This window comes from Filobasidium floriforme, assembly GCF_021052385.1.
Source record: "Filobasidium floriforme strain CBS 6241 chromosome Unknown HD553scaffold_6, whole genome shotgun sequence".
Lineage (NCBI taxonomy): Eukaryota > Fungi > Basidiomycota > Tremellomycetes > Filobasidiales > Filobasidiaceae > Filobasidium > Filobasidium floriforme.
The window spans coordinates 701,581-720,958 of NW_025763627.1; the positions used below are offsets into that span (position 1 = coordinate 701,581).

Genomic DNA, 19,378 nt, shown 5'->3' on the forward strand with positions numbered 1-19,378 from the left:
TCAAAAAGTAAGATTCCGATTCTCATCCCCCACGCCTCCACGAGCGTTTCAAGACGATTGGTGATGATGATGTTAGTTGTTGGCCGACGTAACGACAGCGTTGTCGCTTCACCCCCTTGATGGTCGTCGCGTTTCATCATTCATCATCAGTCATGATCAGTCATCACGAGGGATTCACCTTGGCTACCCTTGAACCCTTAACCTAGTCTTCCAGCCCCGAGACCGAGACACACAAACACACAAAACGGAAGCAGAGTTTCCCCGTCCTCCCCTCCCTCCCTGTTCTTCTCGCCGCGCCTGTACCGATCGATCGAGTAAGAGAGAGACGAAACTCGACGACAGCACACGTTGCACACGTTGTCGATGATCGATGATGAAACGGGGGGTTTCTCCCGACTATCGACCGGCCCGGGGGGGGGCAGCGCCAATCTTTCGCGTCACGCTCAACCTACCTTTACGTCATTTCGACCTTTTTCTGCTTCCGCCCTTTAATCAACCATCCCCCTCGGTGAACAGAGTCATCGAAGTGGTCGCGAGTCGAGTCAACACATTTCGTTTGAATGGTCGGTCTGAATAGCCATAAAAGCCGGACCATCGAGGCGTGAGAACAGCGTTCAACTTGTCATACCTCATCTGCTCTACCAAGTGATCTAGCCTGCGATGGACCTTCCACTCCCTCCCATCCCCAACCCGTCGGGTTCGACCAGGACCGACCGACCTCGACTCTACCTCCTCGACTATGGCGCCGGAAACGTCAGGTCGCTCGCCAACTCGATTCATAAGCTCGGTTACGATTTCGAATGGATACAGACCGTGGGGGACTTTGATAAGGCCGAGGTGAGCGTCTAGTCTTTGGCGGCGAACGTGGTGGCAAGCAGACGAGCAAGCTGATGCGATCTGTGCTCGCCTCTGCAAGAAACTCATCTTTCCCGGTGTAGGCTCTTTCGGACACGCCATGAGGTCTCTCCACGCCAAGGGACTGTACGAGCCCCTGATTCAATACATTCGATCCGGTCGCCCGTATTTCGGAATCTGCATCGGGATGCAGGCCCTCTTTGCCTCGTCGCTCGAATCCCCAGACGTTCAAGGTCTCGGCGCGATCCCTCACCCGGTCACCAAGTTTTCGAAATCCGACACGGTCGTCAAGGGGGGTAGCAAGAGCGTGCCTCACATGGGTTGGAACGGCGTGTGGAGATGTTGGGAGGAGCAAGCGGACAAGGCCGAATTGGTGCTGGACGACGAGCAGTACTACTTTGTTCATTCTTACCGGGTGGCGTTTGACCCGTCACGGGACTCGGACTTGGCACCGTACGTGCACACGCTGTCGAGGTACGGGGACGAGGATTTCGTGTCGTCTGTCCGGTTGGGCAACGTCTTTGGGACGCAGTTCCACCCGGAGAAATCAGGTCCGGCCGGATTAGACCTCTTGCGACGTTGGCTCGATTCGTCACCCGAGGCATTGTCCGGCAAGATCGACCCAGAAGCGGTCAGGTCGAGGACCAAGTGGGTGGACGAGCAGGTCAAGCAGGCCAAACAGCCGAGGAGGTTGACCAAGCGGATCGTCGCTTGTCTCGACGTGCGGTCCAACGACAACGGCGACCTCGTCGTCACCAAGGGGGATCAGTACGACGTGCGCGAAAAGGTGGACGCCCAAGTCGGCGGGGCGGGCGACGTGAGAAATCTGGGCAAGCCGGTCGAGCTCGCTCAGAGGTACTACCACGAGATGGCCGATGAGATCTGTTTCCTCAACATTACCTCTTTCCGAAACTCGGCCCTGCGGGATCAGCCCATGCTCGAGGTTGTTCGAGCTGCCGCCGAGACCGTGTTTGTGCCCCTGACTGTCGGAGGAGGGATCAAGGATACGGTGGATCCGGACGGGACGTCCAGGTCCGCGCTCGAGGTCGCCGGGGCATATTTCAGGAGCGGGGCGGACAAGGTGTCCATCGGTAGCGAAGCCGTCATCGCCGTCGAGGAGATGATGCAGAGGGAGCGCGCGGGCGAGCAGGCGATGACGGGCAAGACGGGGATCGAGACCATCGCCGAGGGCTACGGGAGCCAAGCCGTCGTCGTCTCGATCGATCCTAAGCGGGTTTACGTCGACACGACCGACCCGGAGTGGAAGTCCAAGTTCCCTGCGGCCCACCTCGATTGCCTGATCGTCGGCGACGAGGCCATCTCGACGACCCGGGAAGAAGAACGTGGCAAGGCGTGGTGGTACCAGTGTACCATCCGTGGCGGTCGGGAAGTCCGCGACGTCGACGTTGTCCAGCTCGCCCGAGGTGTCGAACGCCTGGGTGCGGGAGAGATCCTCTTGAACTCGGTCGACCGGGACGGGTCCGGCAAGGGATTCGACACGGACCTCGTCAGGCTGGTCAAGCGAAGCGTCTCGATCCCCGTCGTCGCCTCGTCGGGAGCCGGTCGAGCGGAAGACTTCGAAGAGGTCTTTGATCAGACCGACGTCGAGGCCGGGTTGGCAGCGGGAATCTTTCACCGAAAAGAGGTGCCGCTGGAGGACGTCAAGAAGTATCTGGTGACCAAGGGCGTACCGACGAGATTTACCGAGCTGCCCACTGTGGCATAGGCATGAGATTCGACGCGGAACCTTACTTGACGTTTGTTACACACGCTTTACACGGCGGAGAATCAACAATTGCACATGTCATAGATATTACATTTATAGATGCTGTTCATCACCCATGCGAGTCTGATTTTCCAGCAAAGACATGCTTTGCTCCCTGTTCATCGAGACGACGTCGGCATGATCCTGACACTATATTTTCTTCACAATCACGATCGCTGCCATCATGATACAGCGCTTTTCGCATCGACAGGATGATCGCAGCACCGAAGATGTGCTATAAAATACCGCCTGTTGAATAATCGAGAAAACCGTGACCATCTGAAACGCGAAGTCATGCTGGCGAGAGCGAGCGACGCGTATCCAGGCATTACTCTCTCTCGTGTGGCAAAGGTGGAGGTCGCGCGCGCGTCGGAGATAGCAATCGAGAGAGAAGAGGGAGGGTGGGAGACGACGAGTCTCAGCTCTCTCTTCCTCTCTCTCTCTGGTTGTGTGGGTGTGCGGGTGGTGACGGCAGAGTCCCTAGCGAGCGAGCAACCCCCAGCGGGCACACACGCCAACGAGCCCCCAGCCCAGGCCCAGATCCAGGCCGAGCACACTGGCAATTCTCGAAATCACGACCTCGCAAGGTTCAGCTTGATCCTTCGTGCACCACCCCGCCCCATCCTCTCTCCCACCCCCACCCTCTCCTTCCGACAACACCTACAACAAAAGATCAAGGTCTGTCCACTCGTCATGCTCTCGCCAGTCTGTCGGATATAGCAAGCTGATTCGCTCGACAATTCATCTCTCGTTCATCCGCATTTGTCGTCTGTCACGGATCCTTCACACAAATCAACCTGTCAATCAATCTTTGAACGAGATCAGATGGTCAAGAGTGAGTAGAGATGCGTCAAGTACGCCGGCTTGGCGATCATTGAGCTGATTATCCTCTTTCTCGCTTTACAGGTGAGTTTGAAGACTTCCTGCCGGGTCGATGAGCGGTGTACAGGGCGTGTGTGTGTGTGTGTGTGACGATCACTGGTGTGGCCATGCTTGCGGGAAGGATCTCTGGAGGAATGGGTTTATGAACAACGGGGGAGCATCCAGAGCCAGAAGGACGCTCGACGAGTCGAGGCCAGTTTGGGGCAGGACCAGACGAGAAGGATCATAGTTGTCGGAGGGAAGGCAATACAGCTTGATTTCACGACGGAAGCGACACATTTGATCTCCCAAGGATACGGGTTTCGTCGTTGCAGCAAGACCACCAACCCTGAGTCGATCGAGGATCTCCAACATACTCCTACACTCGATTTCATCAACTCGATAGGAAGGCACCTAGTACCGTCGATTGAGATAGCATTCAATTCGCGATAATCCGAGATTGAAAGGATAAAGGAGATATACGAAATAGAAGTCGAGCGGAGACTTTGGTCTGATCAAGACTGTAGAAGAAGGAAATAATCCGCTCGACTAGGTACCGGGTCTCGCACGGCATGGCGAATTTCCTCGGTTCATAGACGTGCACTCAGGAATCACGGACGTCAAGAGTTCAGAAAATCTCGCTACATCATCACACGCATGCACACGCACACGCACACGCACACGTCCTTGCAATTGCTCGCGCCGAGAATCACACAACCTCGCCAACCACTCGTATTAACGCACGCCTTACCTCTTCACCTACAGTCTACAAGCCCGGCAAGGTCGCCGTCGTCCTCTCTGGACGACAAGCTGGAAAGAAGGTCGTCGTCATCAAGCAGGTCGACGAGGGTACCAAGGACAGGCCTTACCCTCACGCCATTGTTGCCGGAATCGAGAAGTGAGTCGGTGAAGGTTGTGCTTGACGAGTCGGTCGGATCGGACAAGGTGTTGATGAAGCCTTTTTGCGGGTGATGCAGGTACCCCCTGAAGGTGACCAAGTCGATGGGTGCTAAGCGAATTGCCAGGCGATCGAAGATCAAGCCCTTCATCAAGGTCAGTTCCATGCGCAACCCTTCACGTTGCCTTCTTGGCCTTTGCTGACTGCTTACCTCTGAACTTGTCGCTGGACTTTGCGCAGACTGTCAACTACGCCCACCTGCTCCCTACCCGATACGCTCTCGAGCTCGAGAGCTTGAAGGGATCCGTCTCGTCGGAGACTTTCAAGGAGCCCACTCAGAGGGAGGACGCCAAGAAGGCCATCAAGAAGCACTTCGAGGAGCGATACGCCCGAGGAGCCAACAGGTGGTGTGAGTCGACGCTCTCGCGGTTTGCCAAGTGTGACAACGGACAATCCGGCTGACCTTTGTGCATGCGTGTTTTCTGTAGTCTTCACCAAGCTCAGGTTCTAAACGTGTCGCATACATGTAATATGCGATGGTCTTGGGATCCGAGAGTGGGACGAGGGAAGCATATGGGAAATGGGGGGAGATTTGAGGGGATTGTACGCGACCCGCCAACACCTATTTTTCAGCCCTTTTCTTTCCCGTCGGTGAACGACTCGGACTTGTTTTGCCTGATGTCCCACACTATTCGCTTTCCGATTGTTGTCTTGCTTTTGAGGTTGTGCTTGAGAGTGAAATATGTCGGCCGGGTCCTCTCTTCACAGGCCATGGATGTGATACGAGTGACATGTTTTGCTTCCGAAGATCGATGGATGACCCCGCCGGTGCAGCAGTTGGTACTGTGCGTCTTGCGACTTATGTCAAAGTCCTTGGATGGTTGTCGCTTTCATCTCGTTAACGATCATCTCACCGATAGACCGCAACGACCCAACACCCTCGAACGATCATGTCTCAAAAAGCGATCCTGGACAAGCTAGCGAGATACCGGACGGTAGGCGCTCGGAACTCGGATCAGGTGCTCGAGCTCGGTGACCGTGCATTAAGAGGTGGTAGTCTCGGTGATCAGGGTGAGTGCAGATTGCGTCGACCCGGTCTGAAACAGTAGAGTCCCGGCGAGGTTAACGAAGATGTTATGGTACCGATCCAGAATGGGCCGTAAGGGAACAGGTAGCCATTGCCGCTCTAGATCTACAACGATTAGATCTGGCCGAGGTGGGCATCTCCCTTTCTTACAATTCGAAGCTTGGCGCCGACCACTGACTTCTCGCCTCATGTGGCCAATAACGACAGACCCAGATCTCCACCTTACAGAAGAAGTTCCCTAAATCTCCCCGAATCGCCGTTCTGCAAGGACTGAAGCTCGAGGCACAGGGGGACTATGATGCGGCCAAGAACCTCTACGTAGCCCTGCTTGGTCTGGACGGGCCGGAAAAGGGAAAGGGCAAGGCGGCTAATTCGATCTGGAAAGGCGACACAGACGAGACATTCATCGTGAGCTGGCAGTCACTCTGCCAAAACGCCTGGATGAGAAGCTCATTCTGTTATGGCAATCGTAACAGACCGCTCATCAGCGGCTCATCACTCTGGCCCTCTATCAACCTCTGGAATCGAGCAATGTCACAATCAATGCGTTTTCAAATCCCACACCTCAACACATCGCACGAACCGTTCCCTTGTTGGTGAAATACCTCGACACGTTTCACACCGACGCAGATGGCTGGTCTTTGCTGGCCGACCTTTACCTGCTGCTCTCCGGTTGGGATCAGCTCGATGGGGCCTACGCGAAGGGACAGATCGTACAGAAGTATTTCCCTCAGGCGGAGATGCGGGAACCGGTGCCAGCAAAAGGACGAGGTGATCAATACTTGCAACAAGCCATGACGTGTCTCGCCCACCGGATGACGCTAGAGCCATGGGATTGGATGACCATGACGCGGTACGGAGAGACGGCGCTGATGTTTGGGTAAGCTTGATACGGTCCCGTGTTCGAACATCTCTGATGGATCCTATGTCTGACGCCTGGTATGATTCGCAGGGACGTGACGATGGCGTACAAGACTATTTTGAGAGCGGTCGAGATGGCTACCGATCCGGGCGACGCCTTGATCCCGGAAAACATGGTCGAGCAGACGTCTGAATCAATGTCAGATCTACCGGGCGTCTTACAGTTGGCAGGTTGGAAATCGCGAGTCTGGTGGGATTTGAAACTCGTAAGCATTGGACGCGATGTCAACGTGCGGATCCTGTCATGTCTACTGACTTTGCCGTTGTTCAACAAGTGTACCACCTGCCTTCGGCGGAGCGACTTTGAAGACGCAGTCCCGTCTTTATCTCCCTCGGCGGTTGAACACGTCGATGCCGTGGACGCGCTCGTGGATCAGAAGTTGACCGAGATGCTCGGGGCGCAAGCTTTGCAAGTATGGAGTCATGCAGTTGGCGCCGCATGAGATGGCGGAGATTGAGATTTAATTTGTAGAAATATGTATCCTCCGGATGTATACCCTTACGCACGAATAGAATATTGCTAGCATCAACATATACCGTTATCGGTCATGCAAGGATGATATTCCTTGAAAGGCGCTCATTTACGAAGATGCAGCGCGGTAGTCTGTGATCCAGGCGCATCATGATTTCAGTGCATGGGAACAATTCGCTTCGTAGTAGAGGATGATATTTGAGAGACGAAGCTTCAGATAATTCAGGTTTGCACAGAATCTGCGCTCGCATTCGGGTTCTATAGTATCCGTGCATTTAGCGTGATCACGTATTCACAGCTGAAGATGCTCCCCCCCTCCAGCGTAAAGGATCTTGACCCGCCCTTGCCAGACATGGCCCAGAATGCATAGGAACGTGCGTTTCAAGCTCTGGCTTTAGGCCACAACTTGGTGAATGTCGGCAGCATGTGCAGAACATAGATATGACAAAGTCAGGATCTATCGAAGTTAGGGCAAGGGAGACAATTCCCCGAGATGCGTCACTTTGGTGAGTCCTTAGCGGTCGTCGAGACTGATTTTTTATTTTATTCTCATTTCAATTCTTGAGCAAGGAAATTCGAGGAAATGGTCGAAAGATCCGTCGGAAACACCCTAGAGAACTTATTCACGGACAATCTTACATCATTACGAGGAGGGGAATGGAAAAACAGGCCAATTTATGAGGCCAATGTGAAAAGTATAAGGGGTTAGGCGATAGCGCGACAGAGGTTGTAGCGACCACTTTTTTGATAATATGCCTTGCATGACGTCGACTTCATGATGTGGTCGAGGTGGACTCCTTAACGTCATGTTGGGCAAGGCGATTTCGCGTTTCAGGCAGTTTGGTACTGTATGTCTTGCTTTGGATTCGGGCGTTCATCAGCCCAATTGCGCCCAGCGATTTCGCTTCTGAAAAAGGACATTCGCAATTACCATTTCTAGATATGCTCACAGGCTACAAATGCAACTTTCTCCAGTGGATCTTTCTATGTTTTGGAGATACGCTCGCAAGTATAAACAAAGAGATCGCAGCGACGGCAAACACCAAATAATCCCCCCTGGATGTCTCAAACAACTAGATGATGTACAGAAACCCCAAATTCTCTTCGTATGGCTTGAGCGATAACCGTTTCGGTTCTCCAGCCGGCTTCATGCAGCAATCACCGTTGTGAAGCGTTGCATTTCTGGCAGAAGCTCCTGATAACCACCGATATCATACGAGTCTGGAATGAGCCCCTCAAGACAATCTTGCGCAGGAGTCTTTACGGCTAGACACTGGTCGTAAGCCAAAACCGTAACAATACCCTCCTGTTTCTGCTGTGAAACACGAGACTGGTCATGACGAGGAGGAAAAGGCGCGGAAGGGTCTCAAAACAGAGCCTATCAAACGATTGATGCGAAAAGACTGAAGGGGGAGAGTCCCGATTGGTATCATCACAGACACCCGCGCAGATAGGCAAAGGAGGTACTACTAGACTACAATCCTTCCACCGACCGGTCGAGGCATTTGCGTACGCCGACCACTCTTCCTCAACCGAACCCTCCAAATCTCTCTTCGCTCTCGATAGAGGTAAACCCAAAAAGAAACCGAACTCTGCGTCTAGTAGACGAAAGCCAAGATCTTTCCTCCGGTCTATCACGTCACCTCGCGTTAGCATCGGCGAGCAAGGAAAACGCTACGGTCCGTGATATCACTTACGTGCTTCCTCCTGGCCTCCTCGTGGTCCATAATACCGGCAGAGGTGGTAAGGATGATCTTTCCGAACGAACGGGCGGGCAACAAGACGTTGACCCAGTTCTCGATGGCGTCAAGGGTGACGTTGAATCGGGGAGAGATAACACCGGTCTTGTTCAATCGTCCGTTGAGCTGGATAACGATCTTTCCACCTCGGTGGTCGTCGATAAGCTCGAACTCGCCGATGTAGCCTAAGTCGATTTCGAGGAATAGCGTCAGCCGCGTCGTTCTTGATCACACCATAAGTCGAACAATCGAGACGAAAAGTCCTCGAGCTAAGCATCCACAGCCGATAGTGACATGTCGGACGAGAAGCGTTTCCCCACACCCTTTCCTTTCAGGTGGCTTCTCCCTTGTATCGTCAACAGAGACGTCTTCCCATCTTTCTTGGCTCTCGGCGGATGAACCTGCGCGAAACACCAAGCAGGGCAGGTCGAGATCTCGGTTGAACCAAGGGAGACCTGGAGCAAGGACGCGTGGAGTTGATATAGAGTACGCTTCCAGTCCACCCTCCTCTGCACACGATGTATGAGGGGAAGGGTTGATGTCCCGGAAATTTAAAGGATGATCTCGGTAGCGTTTTAGATGTTGACCCAAGGGTCGTCGAGATCAAACAGTTATATCCCGGGTCGATGTAAGGATTCATGATGTAGGTGATGGCGAAAGAAGTGATAATAACGATCGTGACAAGGAAAGAGCAGGCGAGGAGGAAACGAGTCAAGAAACAGAACACGTAGAGGTTCAACTCACCGTGCTTCTGCATGACCGACAAGACCTTGACAACGACCTTGCTGGCGGGCCTAATGAGCACCTGCCTCTTTCCTCGTCGCTCGGCGTTGACGATGTTGTTCAAGCAGTCGTTAAGAACGGAGACTCGGGTCATCTTGGAGGATTGTTGTTTGCTGATTGCGGTGCCAGATGATTGGATCGGACCAAGTGAAGTGAGGGCAGAATGGCGGTAAAAGATGACAGAACCAGGTAAGCCTCAAGGTCGATTCGGTCCACGATACCTTGCGCGCTTACCTAAGAAACCTGAAAGATCAATGAAGAAAAGCAGGGATGGGGTTGTGTTCAACGAGACGAGTTCGAGAGATCCGTTTTTCTTTCGCGAGTTCTTTTTATTCCGTAGGAATGCTCGATGCGGGTGTGCTCCTTACTTTTGTGAGGGGCAGCCGTAAAGAGGGTAAGGGTCCGAAGAGAGATGAATACGTCGATACGAGAAGGGAGGGAAGGGAGACGAAGGGTGCGAGGTAGGTGATCAGAAATGTTGATTCGAGGTTGACGACGACTTGAGCAGAGGAAGAGCAACGGGGGGTCCCGTAGAGCGGACATGGTCTCTTACTCCCGGTTGAATTGATATCGAAACTCTTATATGTCCGCCTGTACTCTCACCTCTTCGGTGATATCCCCGACGCGTTCCCCCTTCCCATCTTAAGGAAGGAAGGAAGGAGACCCTCCACCTCGAGTCTCAGCTCTCTTTGTCTTTGCCATTGCTTTCGCGTCTGACCTCCACCTTCGACCTCCCTCTGTGTACCCAACTAGAAGCGCGACCAACCACCCTCTGTCTGTGGTGCTTTCCCCGCGCTTACCGCCCTCACACTCCCCCTTGCGTCGCGCCCGTATCGGTCACTGAGATCACCTCGTTCAGCGTTAGAGAAGGCAACCCCTTGTAGCGACCTCCCGTCTTTCCTACTTCCCCTCTAGATCACCCCACCTTCAAGACTCTCGCCCAGACGACTTTTGGATAAAGATGGTCAGTCATTCGCCGTACCGCAAGAAACACTCGGAGGGAAAGGCTGACGATGTATGGTTTGCTCTGTTAGGCTCGTACTGACAAGAAGGTTAGTTTTCCTGCGAATTCGAATGGGCGATGGGGAAATGCGTCTGCGCTGGGTCTGGGTCTGGGAAAGGTCTCGGAAAGAGCTGGGCGGAATTCAGGCTGCACCTGTTGGGACGGGCAAGACGATGGTCTACCGGGCGAGCATACGCTTGAACAGCATGGGCCGGCCATAGACTTTAGCTGAAGCTAGCAAGAAGCAGGAGCTCATTAGGACACAAAGCACCGGACATCGGATAATAACGGAGGGAGACACGATAGACATTAGTCAAAATCTAGCGATAGTTGCGGTCACCTGAACTCTCAAGCGATATCCTAAGGACTCCCCTTCGATCCACCATCGACACATCTTCCTAAAGACGCTCGTCATTTGTCCGCCGTCGATGATTTGCGAAAGTGAAGGACACGGAAAGACGGTGTTTCCGGCGCAACATTGAGGAGAACGGCTCTGTGATATCTGTCACACGCAGGCGATTGGAATCATGGTGGACGTTGGATTAAGAATCCCATTATGGCATCGTATCAGAGATCCGGGAACGGGGCTGGAGGAGACTAGGTCGCACAAGCCCAAAGGGAAAGAATACAGGAGGATGATGTCAAAGAAGAAAGCGAGGTTGGATCCGTCCAATCGACCGGGCGATGACTGGCGGTCATGGACTTGACCGAGTCGAACAATCGCAAGCAAGTCTGCCGGAGCTTGCATTACCTCAGGCTCGCTTGCACGCCCAGCCGAGACCTAGAACCAGACCTTTACCCAGACGCTTCGCTTAGAGACCCGTCATTTCGTCTTCGAGTCGCTAAACCTGTACGCCTCTCTACTCCTTGCCACTTTTCAGACCCAGAAGACCAGGTCGGCCCTGAACGACGTGGTTACCCGTGAATACACCGTTCACTTGCACAAGCGGGTCCACGGTTCTTCGTTCAAGAAGAGTACGTCTGGGCATCGGAAAATCAGTGTTACCTGCAGTCGGGCAAGATTGCTGACATCAGGCTCTTTCGCTCTGTTCTGCAGGGGCTCCCAAGGCCATCAAGTCGATCGTCGAGTTTGCTCAAAAGTCGATGGGTGTTCAGGACGTTCGAATCACCCCCGGTCTCAACCAGGCCGTCTGGGCCCGAGGTGTCCGATCCCCCCCTCACAGGATCAGGGTCAGGTTGGAGAGGAAGCGAAACGACGACGAGGGTGCCAAGGAGAAGCTTTACGTCTTGGCTCACCACGTCGAGGGTGTTACCAGCTTCAAGGTGAGCGAAAGGGTCGGCACGGTCCTTCGAGGTCAAAGTAGACTGGTAGCTGATCATACTTTTCTTGCTACTCTTGTAGGGACTCGAGACCACCGTCATCGAGGCCGACGAGGAGTAGATTAGCCTTTCCCAGCTAGTCGATCCCGAAAACGCCCCATCCTCTATCTTCTCTCTCTCTCTCTCTCCTTCGCCCCCTCCCACAGACACCTGAGAACGGTGAACCCCACTTGTAGACAAGAGATGATATATCGAGTTTATGTGGGGATTTACGAGTCGCCGTGCGGAATCAAGGCTGTATGGCTGTTGCATCGACCCTTTTCCTTTGAGGACTGTACGGACTGTGTTTACTAGCTTGAACGATCAATTGTCGCGCTTTGTTTACGATTTCGCTGTCGGGCGGGTCTTTAAGAAGGCAAAAGCAGAGAATTAGAGCTCTCTCTCAACTTCATCGACTACTTCGAACTTCGTTGCAATGGTAATCAATCACAACAATAAGCGTACCCTTTATCTACCGTTAGAATACGACATCTTGCCGAGTCCCAGGTTTTGACTTGAAAGGAACATGTACCGGGAACCCGTGTCGTGATGCCGTTGATTGTCTCGCTCTTGAAGCTGACTTGGTGAGTCGGACCAGGACTAACTATCTTTGGCGTTGTGAGCTCACCCCTTGGTACTGGAATCATATAGGCTGTCATTACAGCTGATCGATACTCTCAAGATTATCAAGAAACCTGCATCCCGGAAGAGCAAGATCAGAATCGTCGATCAAGAGGAGAAGGATGCTACAGTCTTGCAGGCGACACCACCAAGAACCAGGATGAGCACGCTCAAGCGAGATAAATTGAGAAAGGTTCTGCAATCATGGATTGTATGGGTGAGTCCGGGTGGCAAAAGAAAACTGAACATGTGTGATCATCATTTACAGCCATTTGTTCCTCTTTAGATGCTGTTCAGCTACTCGGAGGGTGTTGCGGACCATACGATCGGGCTTATCATGCCGTTCTACAACCACGTCAAGATCGTCTTTTTGCTCGCACTCAGCATCCCTCGCTCCTCTGTGAGTTCTTAATTCGTTTGAAAGACACGTTCGTCAAATGGATATTCCAACTTACCCTATGATCGCGAACAGACTCTCCCTTATATCTACGACCGAGTCTTGTTCCCTAGACTCAAGAGATATTCTCGTACAATCGACCTCTCTTTCTCCCTCTTTGGCCTCGTCGGGCAGTACTTGCTGCAGCTCGTACTTTGTACGACGGTGGTACCGGTTTTGACCTTGATCGAGAGAGTTCGGTCGTATTGGGGTCAGGCCAGACCGGACGAGTCAATTCGACAATCAAACGGTCGGATCGCTCGAGTAGGACAACCTTCTCCTGGTCCACCACCTGGCGGATTCAAAATTATGTTGCCCGACACCGCCGTCACGTCGGCTCAACCCCGGAAAAAACCTCGCAAATCGGTACTCGACAATGTCCTCGAATTCTCCCTCGGGACACCGAGGACGTTGCGTCAGACGATGTATCAGGCCAGAGCGCTCTATGGTGTCCCTGAAGTAACGCCAACGACGAGGACCGAGCAGGCGGGGTGCAGATCGAAAGATCAGTCGAAATCGTTGAAGAGCAAAAAGTGCAGTAAGGATGGACCGAACGAGGCGGACAATCGACCGACGGATCCTCCACCAATTACCACGGCAAGAGCGGTCTCGGGTGGCGTGCCGCTCAACAAGAAAACGCAGACGATGTCCAGGTCCATAAGGGTCGACTCGAATGTGGCTGGTGTCCATGCCGCCAGCGTGACCAGGCAGAACCCAGCAGTACCACCTACCCGGGCAGTCCGTTCGGCTACCCTCGATCCACTGGCGGCGGGCATTCCTACCTTGCTGAGCAAATCTAGTCTGAAAGCAGCAGGTCCCTCTCGACCCGTCGACCCGCTTGTGAGCAAGAACACAAGAATGCGGACTGGCAGCGCTCCGCCAACACGATCGACGGCGGGGAAAACATCGGCAGAAGCCTTTTGGGCACGTTTAGGTCCGAGTCTCAATCGATCTGGCGGGCCGTCTGACCCCATCGAGACTGTCAATGAATTGGCCGAAGAAATGGAAGGTCTCGAAAATACGGGTTCGTCGAATCAGGCCATCCGAAGTGTTTCGGTGGTCGGAGGCAGAGATGAAAGCACTGAGGACAACACGGACCCTACCGGAGACATCATTATGATGGGGAGGAAAACGACCCCACGAAAGAGGAAACAGGTGGACACGGGGATCGAGGCTCGTGTACCGAAAGTCAGAAGGATCGAACGGCCTGCGGAGTCTATGAATGATACGAGACAGGCGCGTGCCGCGCCTCTGAGAAAGAAGAGGGTTGACTCCACGCAGTCGACGTCGACACCGACGGTGAACGCTTTGAAGGGACCTGTGGGTACAACCCGTGAACGCAAGACCACAGTAACCACGACTGCTATCCCGGCTGTTCAATCCTCAGTACCCGAGGGCCGAACGTTGCGGTCCGCCAGGAGAAAACAACCGGTAGAGGGCGAGGACGTTCCGACTCCATCCGTCCCCGAGCCTCGGCTCAACCGACCTGAAGCTCGGACTGTGACTGCTCGAGCACCTGCTAAGCGGGCGACCAGGAATCTAGGACATCCGCAACGACCCGAGCGTAGATAGACAATCGTCTGGAGCACGGACGACTCCGTTTCCGTATAGTCACGTTTTCCCCATCGCGACCAGTGTCCCTGACCCTGTTCGCGTACGTCTTAACATTAACGCCCCAGTAACGAACCCCTTGTCACGACGTACCATGTGTTTGCTTCGGAACACAAACCTTTATACGGAACCGACCTCGAAATGGAAGCAAAAGAGCCGAGTGGTTCATCGTGTGCATCTACACCTTCCCTGACCTTAGCATGCGAGATGCTTGCGTCTGAACCTTTCATACGCTGGCGTCTATAAGATCTGGTCCCTGATCCCTGATCTACGCGCCTGGTCCTGAAGATCAAACTCGATGACAGGCCCGATTCTTTTGGAGTTTTAGGTTCGAGTCCCGATCTCGTGCCTTTCGCCAAACGTTCGAGCTCTACTTCCGTGCGAAACAGTAATTCCACATGATTTCCACTGCCGCTGGGTGCGGACGCGGAGGGAGTCCGGGGGGCTGAAAGAGGGTTTTGGCGTTCCGAGGGCGTCCGGTGAGCCATCTCGTACGGCGCGCGTGTCTTCGATTGACCCGGATCCAGGACAAAATCGACTTCGAGCTTGGATCTCGACGTCACTGACTTTTCAACGCTGGAATGCAAGACGATTGCGGCCGGGCCAGAAAGGTTTGGCCAGAAAGGTTTGACAGCTGAGCTCGGTCATTGGGTTAATTCACAGGTAGAAAAACGTCGTTGGCTTTTCCCTCTGGAACATAGGACAACATCCGAGGTTCGTGGAAGGTGATGCAGTGGACGTGGAGGAGCCGGATCGTAACAGTGACCCGGTCTCGGTCGATGTGAAGAGGTCAGGAAGGAATAGGGGAAGACGTTGTTCCGACGATGTTCATGGCGCAATGTCGAACAAGGCGTTTCCTCCGCCTGTTCACGATCACAGTTTGGTGTGGTGAACTGGACACAACCAAAAGTCTGGGAACTCGTGGTGTGGACAAGGATCGAACGAACCCGGAAAGGACTATCAGCTTCGGTCGTATCCTTCCCGATCGATGGCAGAGAATGTTCTTTTCGGAGGTGGCATATATTACCGTGTAGCCAAGAGTGACAATCCGGTCTGGCCCCTTTTCCCGTGACACCCAAACCCCTCTTTCACTTCATTTGAGCACGAATCCGTTTCATCTGCGTCGCCGAGCCAGACCCGAGCACATTCGACAAACACTCATTAATCTTCGCTGGACAACACCAGAGTCGGTCCGACAGAGCGTGACGTGCGTTTCATCATTGCCGGTGCCATCATCATCTCCTGCTCGTTCGCTCCAGCGGCATCCACTTCATCTCCGCAAATTGCCGGTCAAGTCTTGTCTCATCAGTCAGCTGAACCTCATCGCCAAACGTCACGGGATTCAAGGAATCGTGAGTCATCGCGGCACCACACACTTGGACCTTTCGTCCTGGTGCATGGTGAAACACCATGCTCGTCATCACGAAAGACCGCTGCCGACGGGACTCGAGAGCTGAAACGAACCGAACTTCCTTCTCACCGTCGCCGTCACACCCATCCTTGCATCCTCCATCGCACAAACCACTCCCGATCATCCTATCACTTCCCACCCGTCATCATCCGTCATCGCGCGCCTCGGTCGTTGGCTCCCGATCGATTGGTTCCGGGGAATGAAAGGCTCCGAAGCTCCCGCGTCCTCTCCCTTGCGCGCGCTGTGCCATACCTTTTGTCTCACCTCCCAGCCCTAGAGCCGTGAGTCTTCCTCTCCTTCCTCGTACCGACACACCCGGTCCGTCCTCGTGGGTCAGCTTCTCTCCGGGAAGAATGGAACGATGATCCTACGGGACGGATGACGTTGAGATCTCGATCATGGGTACCGTGACAACGATTGCTGACCCTACCGATCGCTCCCTTGTTCATTCCCCGACCTCTCGCTCGAAACGACAACGACGACGACGTCGACATGCGAAAAAACTCTACTCGGGCCGGTCCGTCTTGGCTTTCTTGTACAAAACCGGAATGGACTGTTACCTCTTCATCAGTCGTTCTCCCTCCGACCGCTTTAGATTTGAAGCTCAAGCCCTTCGCCCCCTACACCCAACTTTTGTCCTGTGCAACCTTTGTCTCCTCGCACGAAGACAAAGAAAGGAACCGACTGCCGCGACTGCCCTTGCATCCGGAACGCCCCTGGTTCTTACTTTCGGTTCGGAAATTGGATTTTACGGCACTCCCGGTTATCTTTTTTTTTGCATCCGAAGCCGTCCCTCGCGTCTTGTGCTTCCCCTCCCGCCGGGCCCGCTCGGTTCTCTTCTTCTGAAACAAGGTTTCATATTTTAGCTCGGGATCCACTTGGCGCGCGCGCGCGTGTGCCGACCTGATCGTCCCTCGGTCATCGCTCTGTTTGTCTCGCCTGGCCCGCGCACAAGAGAGAGAGAGATAGCGAGATCTGTCTCGAGAGAGAGAGAAGTCGCGACGATCAGTCCCCCCCTTGGGTGAGTCAACCGGTCGGTCGAATGATATATACACATCCTCCCAACCATCACCATCACCACCACATTCTGACATCAATCAATCAATCCCTTTCTCCTTTCGCGCATCGGACGTTTTTTTCTCCTTCCCTCCCTTCTTTTCGATTCACTACCCGGCCCGCTCTTTAACCTCCGGACCTCGTTGGATATATATATACCTCCCACCTGCAACCCGGAATCATCTCACTCGGCCTACTTCCGTTCACTCCCATCTCTCAACTACCCAACGACACGTATACTTGATGGCATCCTGAAACGACATCCATTCTCCCTCTCTCTCCCTCGATTCTATTCTCCTCTCCTAGTCCTAGTCCTAGTCCTAGTCCTCACAATCATCAACGTCTCGAATCATCTTCAACAACTCCATCATGCTGCTCCGACTACTCCCAGCTCCCACTGCCAGGCAGTCAGCTCCTCCAACCATCCTCTTCACCCTGCCGTTAACCACGGCTCCTTATACGTGAGTTACTCAGAGCATTCTTGGGAGACGAAGAACACGCCCGCTCACCGATGACCTCGCTCCAACGATCAGTTCCAAGAGTTTGCCTCTTCCTCCGTTCCTCCTCACGCATCGCAACGCTTGCGTCAAGGAAGGCGTCGACTGCCCCAACGCCTTGCTGGGTGACAAGGCCTCCTGGATCCCCGGAATCGTCGACGAGGTCACCTTTGACGTCAAGGAGCAGAGGATCACCGTCGTCCTAATCGATGGAACGACCATGGCCTTGTCGATCAGCAGTGGATGCCGATCTGTGCTGGACGGTGTCGTAGCCCAGGTCCAGCTCTCGTTCGCCGCTCAACAGCAGGCTACCACCCCTACGGGACATTCTCGAGCTTCTTCCAGGTCTGGATCTTCGAGCAGCACGAGCAGCAGTAGCAGCGGATTGAGGAGTCCATCGGCACTTCTCTCTGCCCTGCTCTCACCCATCATGTCCAATGTCTCTTCTTCTTCAAAGCCCGCCCCGCCTCCACCCAACCCGGCTCGCGTCCATCGTCGTCAAGCTCGATCCCTGTTGGTCGACGCTTTTCGAAGATACGTCCTCGCCGCGCTCAAGGAGACCTTGCCCTCGAGCTTCATGATGTGGAGCCTGCAGGGCGAGCTGAACGCCAAGAGGCAGGAATGGGAAGAGATCAAGCGCGAAGTCGACGCCATCTTGCAGCGGACCGGCCAAAGCTGCCTTGGACCGATTTCAATCAACCGATCCCCTTCGGACGCCTCGTCGTCCTCCTCTGAATGCCACGGTACGCTCGCTCGAGGTTTCGCTTCCACCGTCTCGATCGACTCGTATGCGAGCTCGTCTGCCTCGGACTGTGATTCTACACCGCCTACCACCCCAGCCACTTCGGTTTGGAACCACGACGGCTCCCGACCGAGTTGGAGCATGTCTCCGCTCGCCCATCTATCTACCTTGCCCGCTTGCGCCAGCTTGCCCTTCTCTCAGCGGACTGCCTATGCTGATCTCGTCTCCCGGTTGGCGGCTCTCGCCTCCCGTATGAGCTCGATCCAGAAGCTCGTCAGCATGATCGAGAAGGAGCAAGGCAGGAGGAAATGGTTGGAAAGCTTGGAGGCTAGCCGTCAGGTCGACAAGGCGATGAGGAGATCATGGAGCAACCGACAATCCCTCAGGGGTTGTTCGGGAAGCGAGCTGTTGGCCAGGCCTACCCGCTCGAGTCCCCTCTGGCAATCTCACGTGGAAAGGGACGAGCACGAGGACCACCAATCGGTCCTGCATTCGATCATGATGGACGTCGACCAGGACACATCATCATCCGACGAAGAAGAAGAGGCCATGTCGTCCGATGACGACGACGTCTTTTCCCCTCACATCAAGGTCCGACCCATCTCGCCTATCGACGTGTCGAGCCTCTTCTCCAGCATGCCCGCCGTCCCGGCACTTGTACCGTCGTCGCCCGCTGGTACCGAAAACGACGTGGACCCCATTCCTGCTATACTCGGACGAAGACGATCGAGCGCAGGGTCGATCAGTATCCCGTCCAGTACCGACCCTACTACTATGGACAGGCTCAAGAACCGACGTCCTAGTTTGGAAACGATGGACCTGAGCAATTACAGGATCATCTCGACCGCTACGATCGACTCGGACGAGCCGGAAAACAACTCCATTCTCGGTCACGTGGCTTCTAATGAGGTGCTGGACATTCCACCCAAATCTGGCGAGGCCGGTTTCAGGGTCGGCGTCGCCATCGTACGATAAGGGCCGCCTTGCAGACCATGCCAAACAAAATTCTCTAACGACTCGACCATGACCAACGGGTTTCACAATCGCAAACCCGACCACAACCATTTTGGGACGCTCTATCCGGGTTTCATGACTTTAGTACTGTATTTTGGTGTAACAAGTACATCGCTCGTTAGTTCTTGTCTGTAGCAACAACTGTCGTCTCATAAAAGTCGTGTCGCCGTTTTTGTAAAAAGCACATTTTTTTTACGCCCAATTGAATTATTTTCTGCCTCTTGTCTATCTTTCCCGACATCAGCGTGAATCTCAAGGGGGTGTCGGGTCGATCGGTGGCCTGTCA

General features: G+C 54.0%; 7 protein-coding genes across 7 annotated transcripts; 6 read left to right on the forward strand and 1 right to left on the reverse strand.

The window, feature by feature from the left end:
- Positions 1-562: 562 nt before the first annotated feature.
- On the forward strand, positions 563-2,687 carry HD553DRAFT_294047 (imidazoleglycerol phosphate synthase). The gene is made up of 2 exons (XM_046178450.1): positions 563-837; positions 917-2,687. Exons 1-2 carry the CDS (start codon positions 661-663, stop codon positions 2,579-2,581), a joined length of 1,842 nt encoding a protein of 613 aa, XP_046038167.1. The 5' UTR covers positions 563-660; the 3' UTR covers positions 2,582-2,687.
- A 600-nt stretch (positions 2,688-3,287) lies between these two features.
- HD553DRAFT_308129 (putative 60s ribosomal protein l27) lies at positions 3,288-5,205 on the forward strand. The gene is made up of 5 exons (XM_046179502.1): positions 3,288-3,455; positions 4,247-4,379; positions 4,459-4,534; positions 4,620-4,788; positions 4,868-5,205. The coding sequence occupies exons 1-5, from the start codon at positions 3,446-3,448 to the stop codon at positions 4,888-4,890; spliced, it is 411 nt and encodes a 136-aa protein (XP_046038168.1). The 5' UTR covers positions 3,288-3,445; the 3' UTR covers positions 4,891-5,205.
- Positions 5,206-5,299: 94 nt separating this feature from the next.
- HD553DRAFT_308131 (uncharacterized protein) lies at positions 5,300-6,947 on the forward strand. The gene is made up of 6 exons (XM_046179503.1): positions 5,300-5,450; positions 5,531-5,595; positions 5,674-5,874; positions 5,943-6,346; positions 6,419-6,593; positions 6,663-6,947. The coding sequence occupies exons 1-6, from the start codon at positions 5,330-5,332 to the stop codon at positions 6,828-6,830; spliced, it is 1,134 nt and encodes a 377-aa protein (XP_046038169.1). The 5' UTR covers positions 5,300-5,329; the 3' UTR covers positions 6,831-6,947.
- A 1,207-nt stretch (positions 6,948-8,154) lies between these two features.
- Positions 8,155-9,480, reverse strand: HD553DRAFT_308133 (ribosomal protein S8). The gene is made up of 3 exons (XM_046179504.1): positions 9,343-9,480; positions 8,557-8,783; positions 8,155-8,490 (listed from the first exon to the last, which is right to left on the reverse strand). The coding sequence occupies exons 1-3, from the start codon at positions 9,473-9,475 to the stop codon at positions 8,458-8,460; spliced, it is 393 nt and encodes a 130-aa protein (XP_046038170.1). The 5' UTR covers positions 9,476-9,480; the 3' UTR covers positions 8,155-8,457.
- A 745-nt stretch (positions 9,481-10,225) lies between these two features.
- On the forward strand, positions 10,226-12,119 carry HD553DRAFT_308141 (putative 60S ribosomal protein L31). Its single transcript, XM_046179505.1, has 5 exons — positions 10,226-10,345; positions 10,416-10,433; positions 11,266-11,359; positions 11,442-11,668; positions 11,748-12,119. Exons 1-5 carry the CDS (start codon positions 10,343-10,345, stop codon positions 11,784-11,786), a joined length of 381 nt encoding a protein of 126 aa, XP_046038171.1. The 5' UTR covers positions 10,226-10,342; the 3' UTR covers positions 11,787-12,119.
- Positions 12,120-12,141: 22 nt separating this feature from the next.
- On the forward strand, positions 12,142-14,381 carry HD553DRAFT_198487 (uncharacterized protein). Its single transcript, XM_046177080.1, has 4 exons — positions 12,142-12,288; positions 12,356-12,542; positions 12,612-12,725; positions 12,798-14,381. Exons 1-4 carry the CDS (start codon positions 12,254-12,256, stop codon positions 14,331-14,333), a joined length of 1,872 nt encoding a protein of 623 aa, XP_046038172.1. The 5' UTR covers positions 12,142-12,253; the 3' UTR covers positions 14,334-14,381.
- Positions 14,382-17,208: 2,827 nt separating this feature from the next.
- On the forward strand, positions 17,209-19,053 carry HD553DRAFT_322903 (uncharacterized protein; the record flags this gene model as incomplete). Its single annotated transcript, XM_046181345.1, has 2 exons — positions 17,209-17,300; positions 17,373-19,053. The coding sequence occupies 2 exons, from the start codon at positions 17,209-17,211 to the stop codon at positions 19,051-19,053; spliced, it is 1,773 nt and encodes a 590-aa protein (XP_046038173.1).
- Positions 19,054-19,378: the final 325 nt, after the last annotated feature.

Bases quoted from the DNA above. Each gene is read 5' to 3' on its own strand.
- HD553DRAFT_294047 (XM_046178450.1), top strand. From the start codon at position 661: ATGGACCTTCCACTCCCTCCCATCCCCAACCCGTCGGGTTCGACCAGG. The intron at 838-916 runs GTGAGCGTCTAG...CGCCTCTGCAAG, and splicing joins GGGACTTTGATAAGGCCGAG to AAACTCATCTTTCCCGGTGT.
- HD553DRAFT_308129 (XM_046179502.1), top strand. The intron at 4,380-4,458 runs GTGAGTCGGTGA...CGGGTGATGCAG, and splicing joins ATTGTTGCCGGAATCGAGAA to GTACCCCCTGAAGGTGACCA. The intron at 4,535-4,619 runs GTCAGTTCCATG...GACTTTGCGCAG, and splicing joins AGATCAAGCCCTTCATCAAG to ACTGTCAACTACGCCCACCT.
- HD553DRAFT_308131 (XM_046179503.1), top strand. From the start codon at position 5,330: ATGTCTCAAAAAGCGATCCTGGACAAGCTAGCGAGATACCGGACGGTA. The intron at 5,875-5,942 runs GTGAGCTGGCAG...CAATCGTAACAG, and splicing joins ACACAGACGAGACATTCATC to ACCGCTCATCAGCGGCTCAT. The intron at 6,594-6,662 runs GTAAGCATTGGA...TTGTTCAACAAG, and splicing joins TCTGGTGGGATTTGAAACTC to TGTACCACCTGCCTTCGGCG.
- HD553DRAFT_308133 (XM_046179504.1), bottom strand. From the start codon at position 9,475: ATGACCCGAGTCTCCGTTCTTAACGACTGCTTGAACAACATCGTCAAC. The intron at 8,784-9,342 runs GTGAGTTGAACC...AAATCGACTTAG, and splicing joins GTCGGTCATGCAGAAGCACG to GCTACATCGGCGAGTTCGAG. The intron at 8,491-8,556 runs GTAAGTGATATC...GTGACGTGATAG, and splicing joins AGGAGGCCAGGAGGAAGCAC to ACCGGAGGAAAGATCTTGGC.
- HD553DRAFT_308141 (XM_046179505.1), top strand. The intron at 11,360-11,441 runs GTACGTCTGGGC...TCTGTTCTGCAG, and splicing joins CGGTTCTTCGTTCAAGAAGA to GGGCTCCCAAGGCCATCAAG. The intron at 11,669-11,747 runs GTGAGCGAAAGG...CTACTCTTGTAG, and splicing joins AGGGTGTTACCAGCTTCAAG to GGACTCGAGACCACCGTCAT.
- HD553DRAFT_198487 (XM_046177080.1), top strand. From the start codon at position 12,254: ATGCCGTTGATTGTCTCGCTCTTGAAGCTGACTTG. The intron at 12,289-12,355 runs GTGAGTCGGACC...GGAATCATATAG, and splicing joins TCGCTCTTGAAGCTGACTTG to GCTGTCATTACAGCTGATCG. The intron at 12,726-12,797 runs GTGAGTTCTTAA...GATCGCGAACAG, and splicing joins TCAGCATCCCTCGCTCCTCT to ACTCTCCCTTATATCTACGA.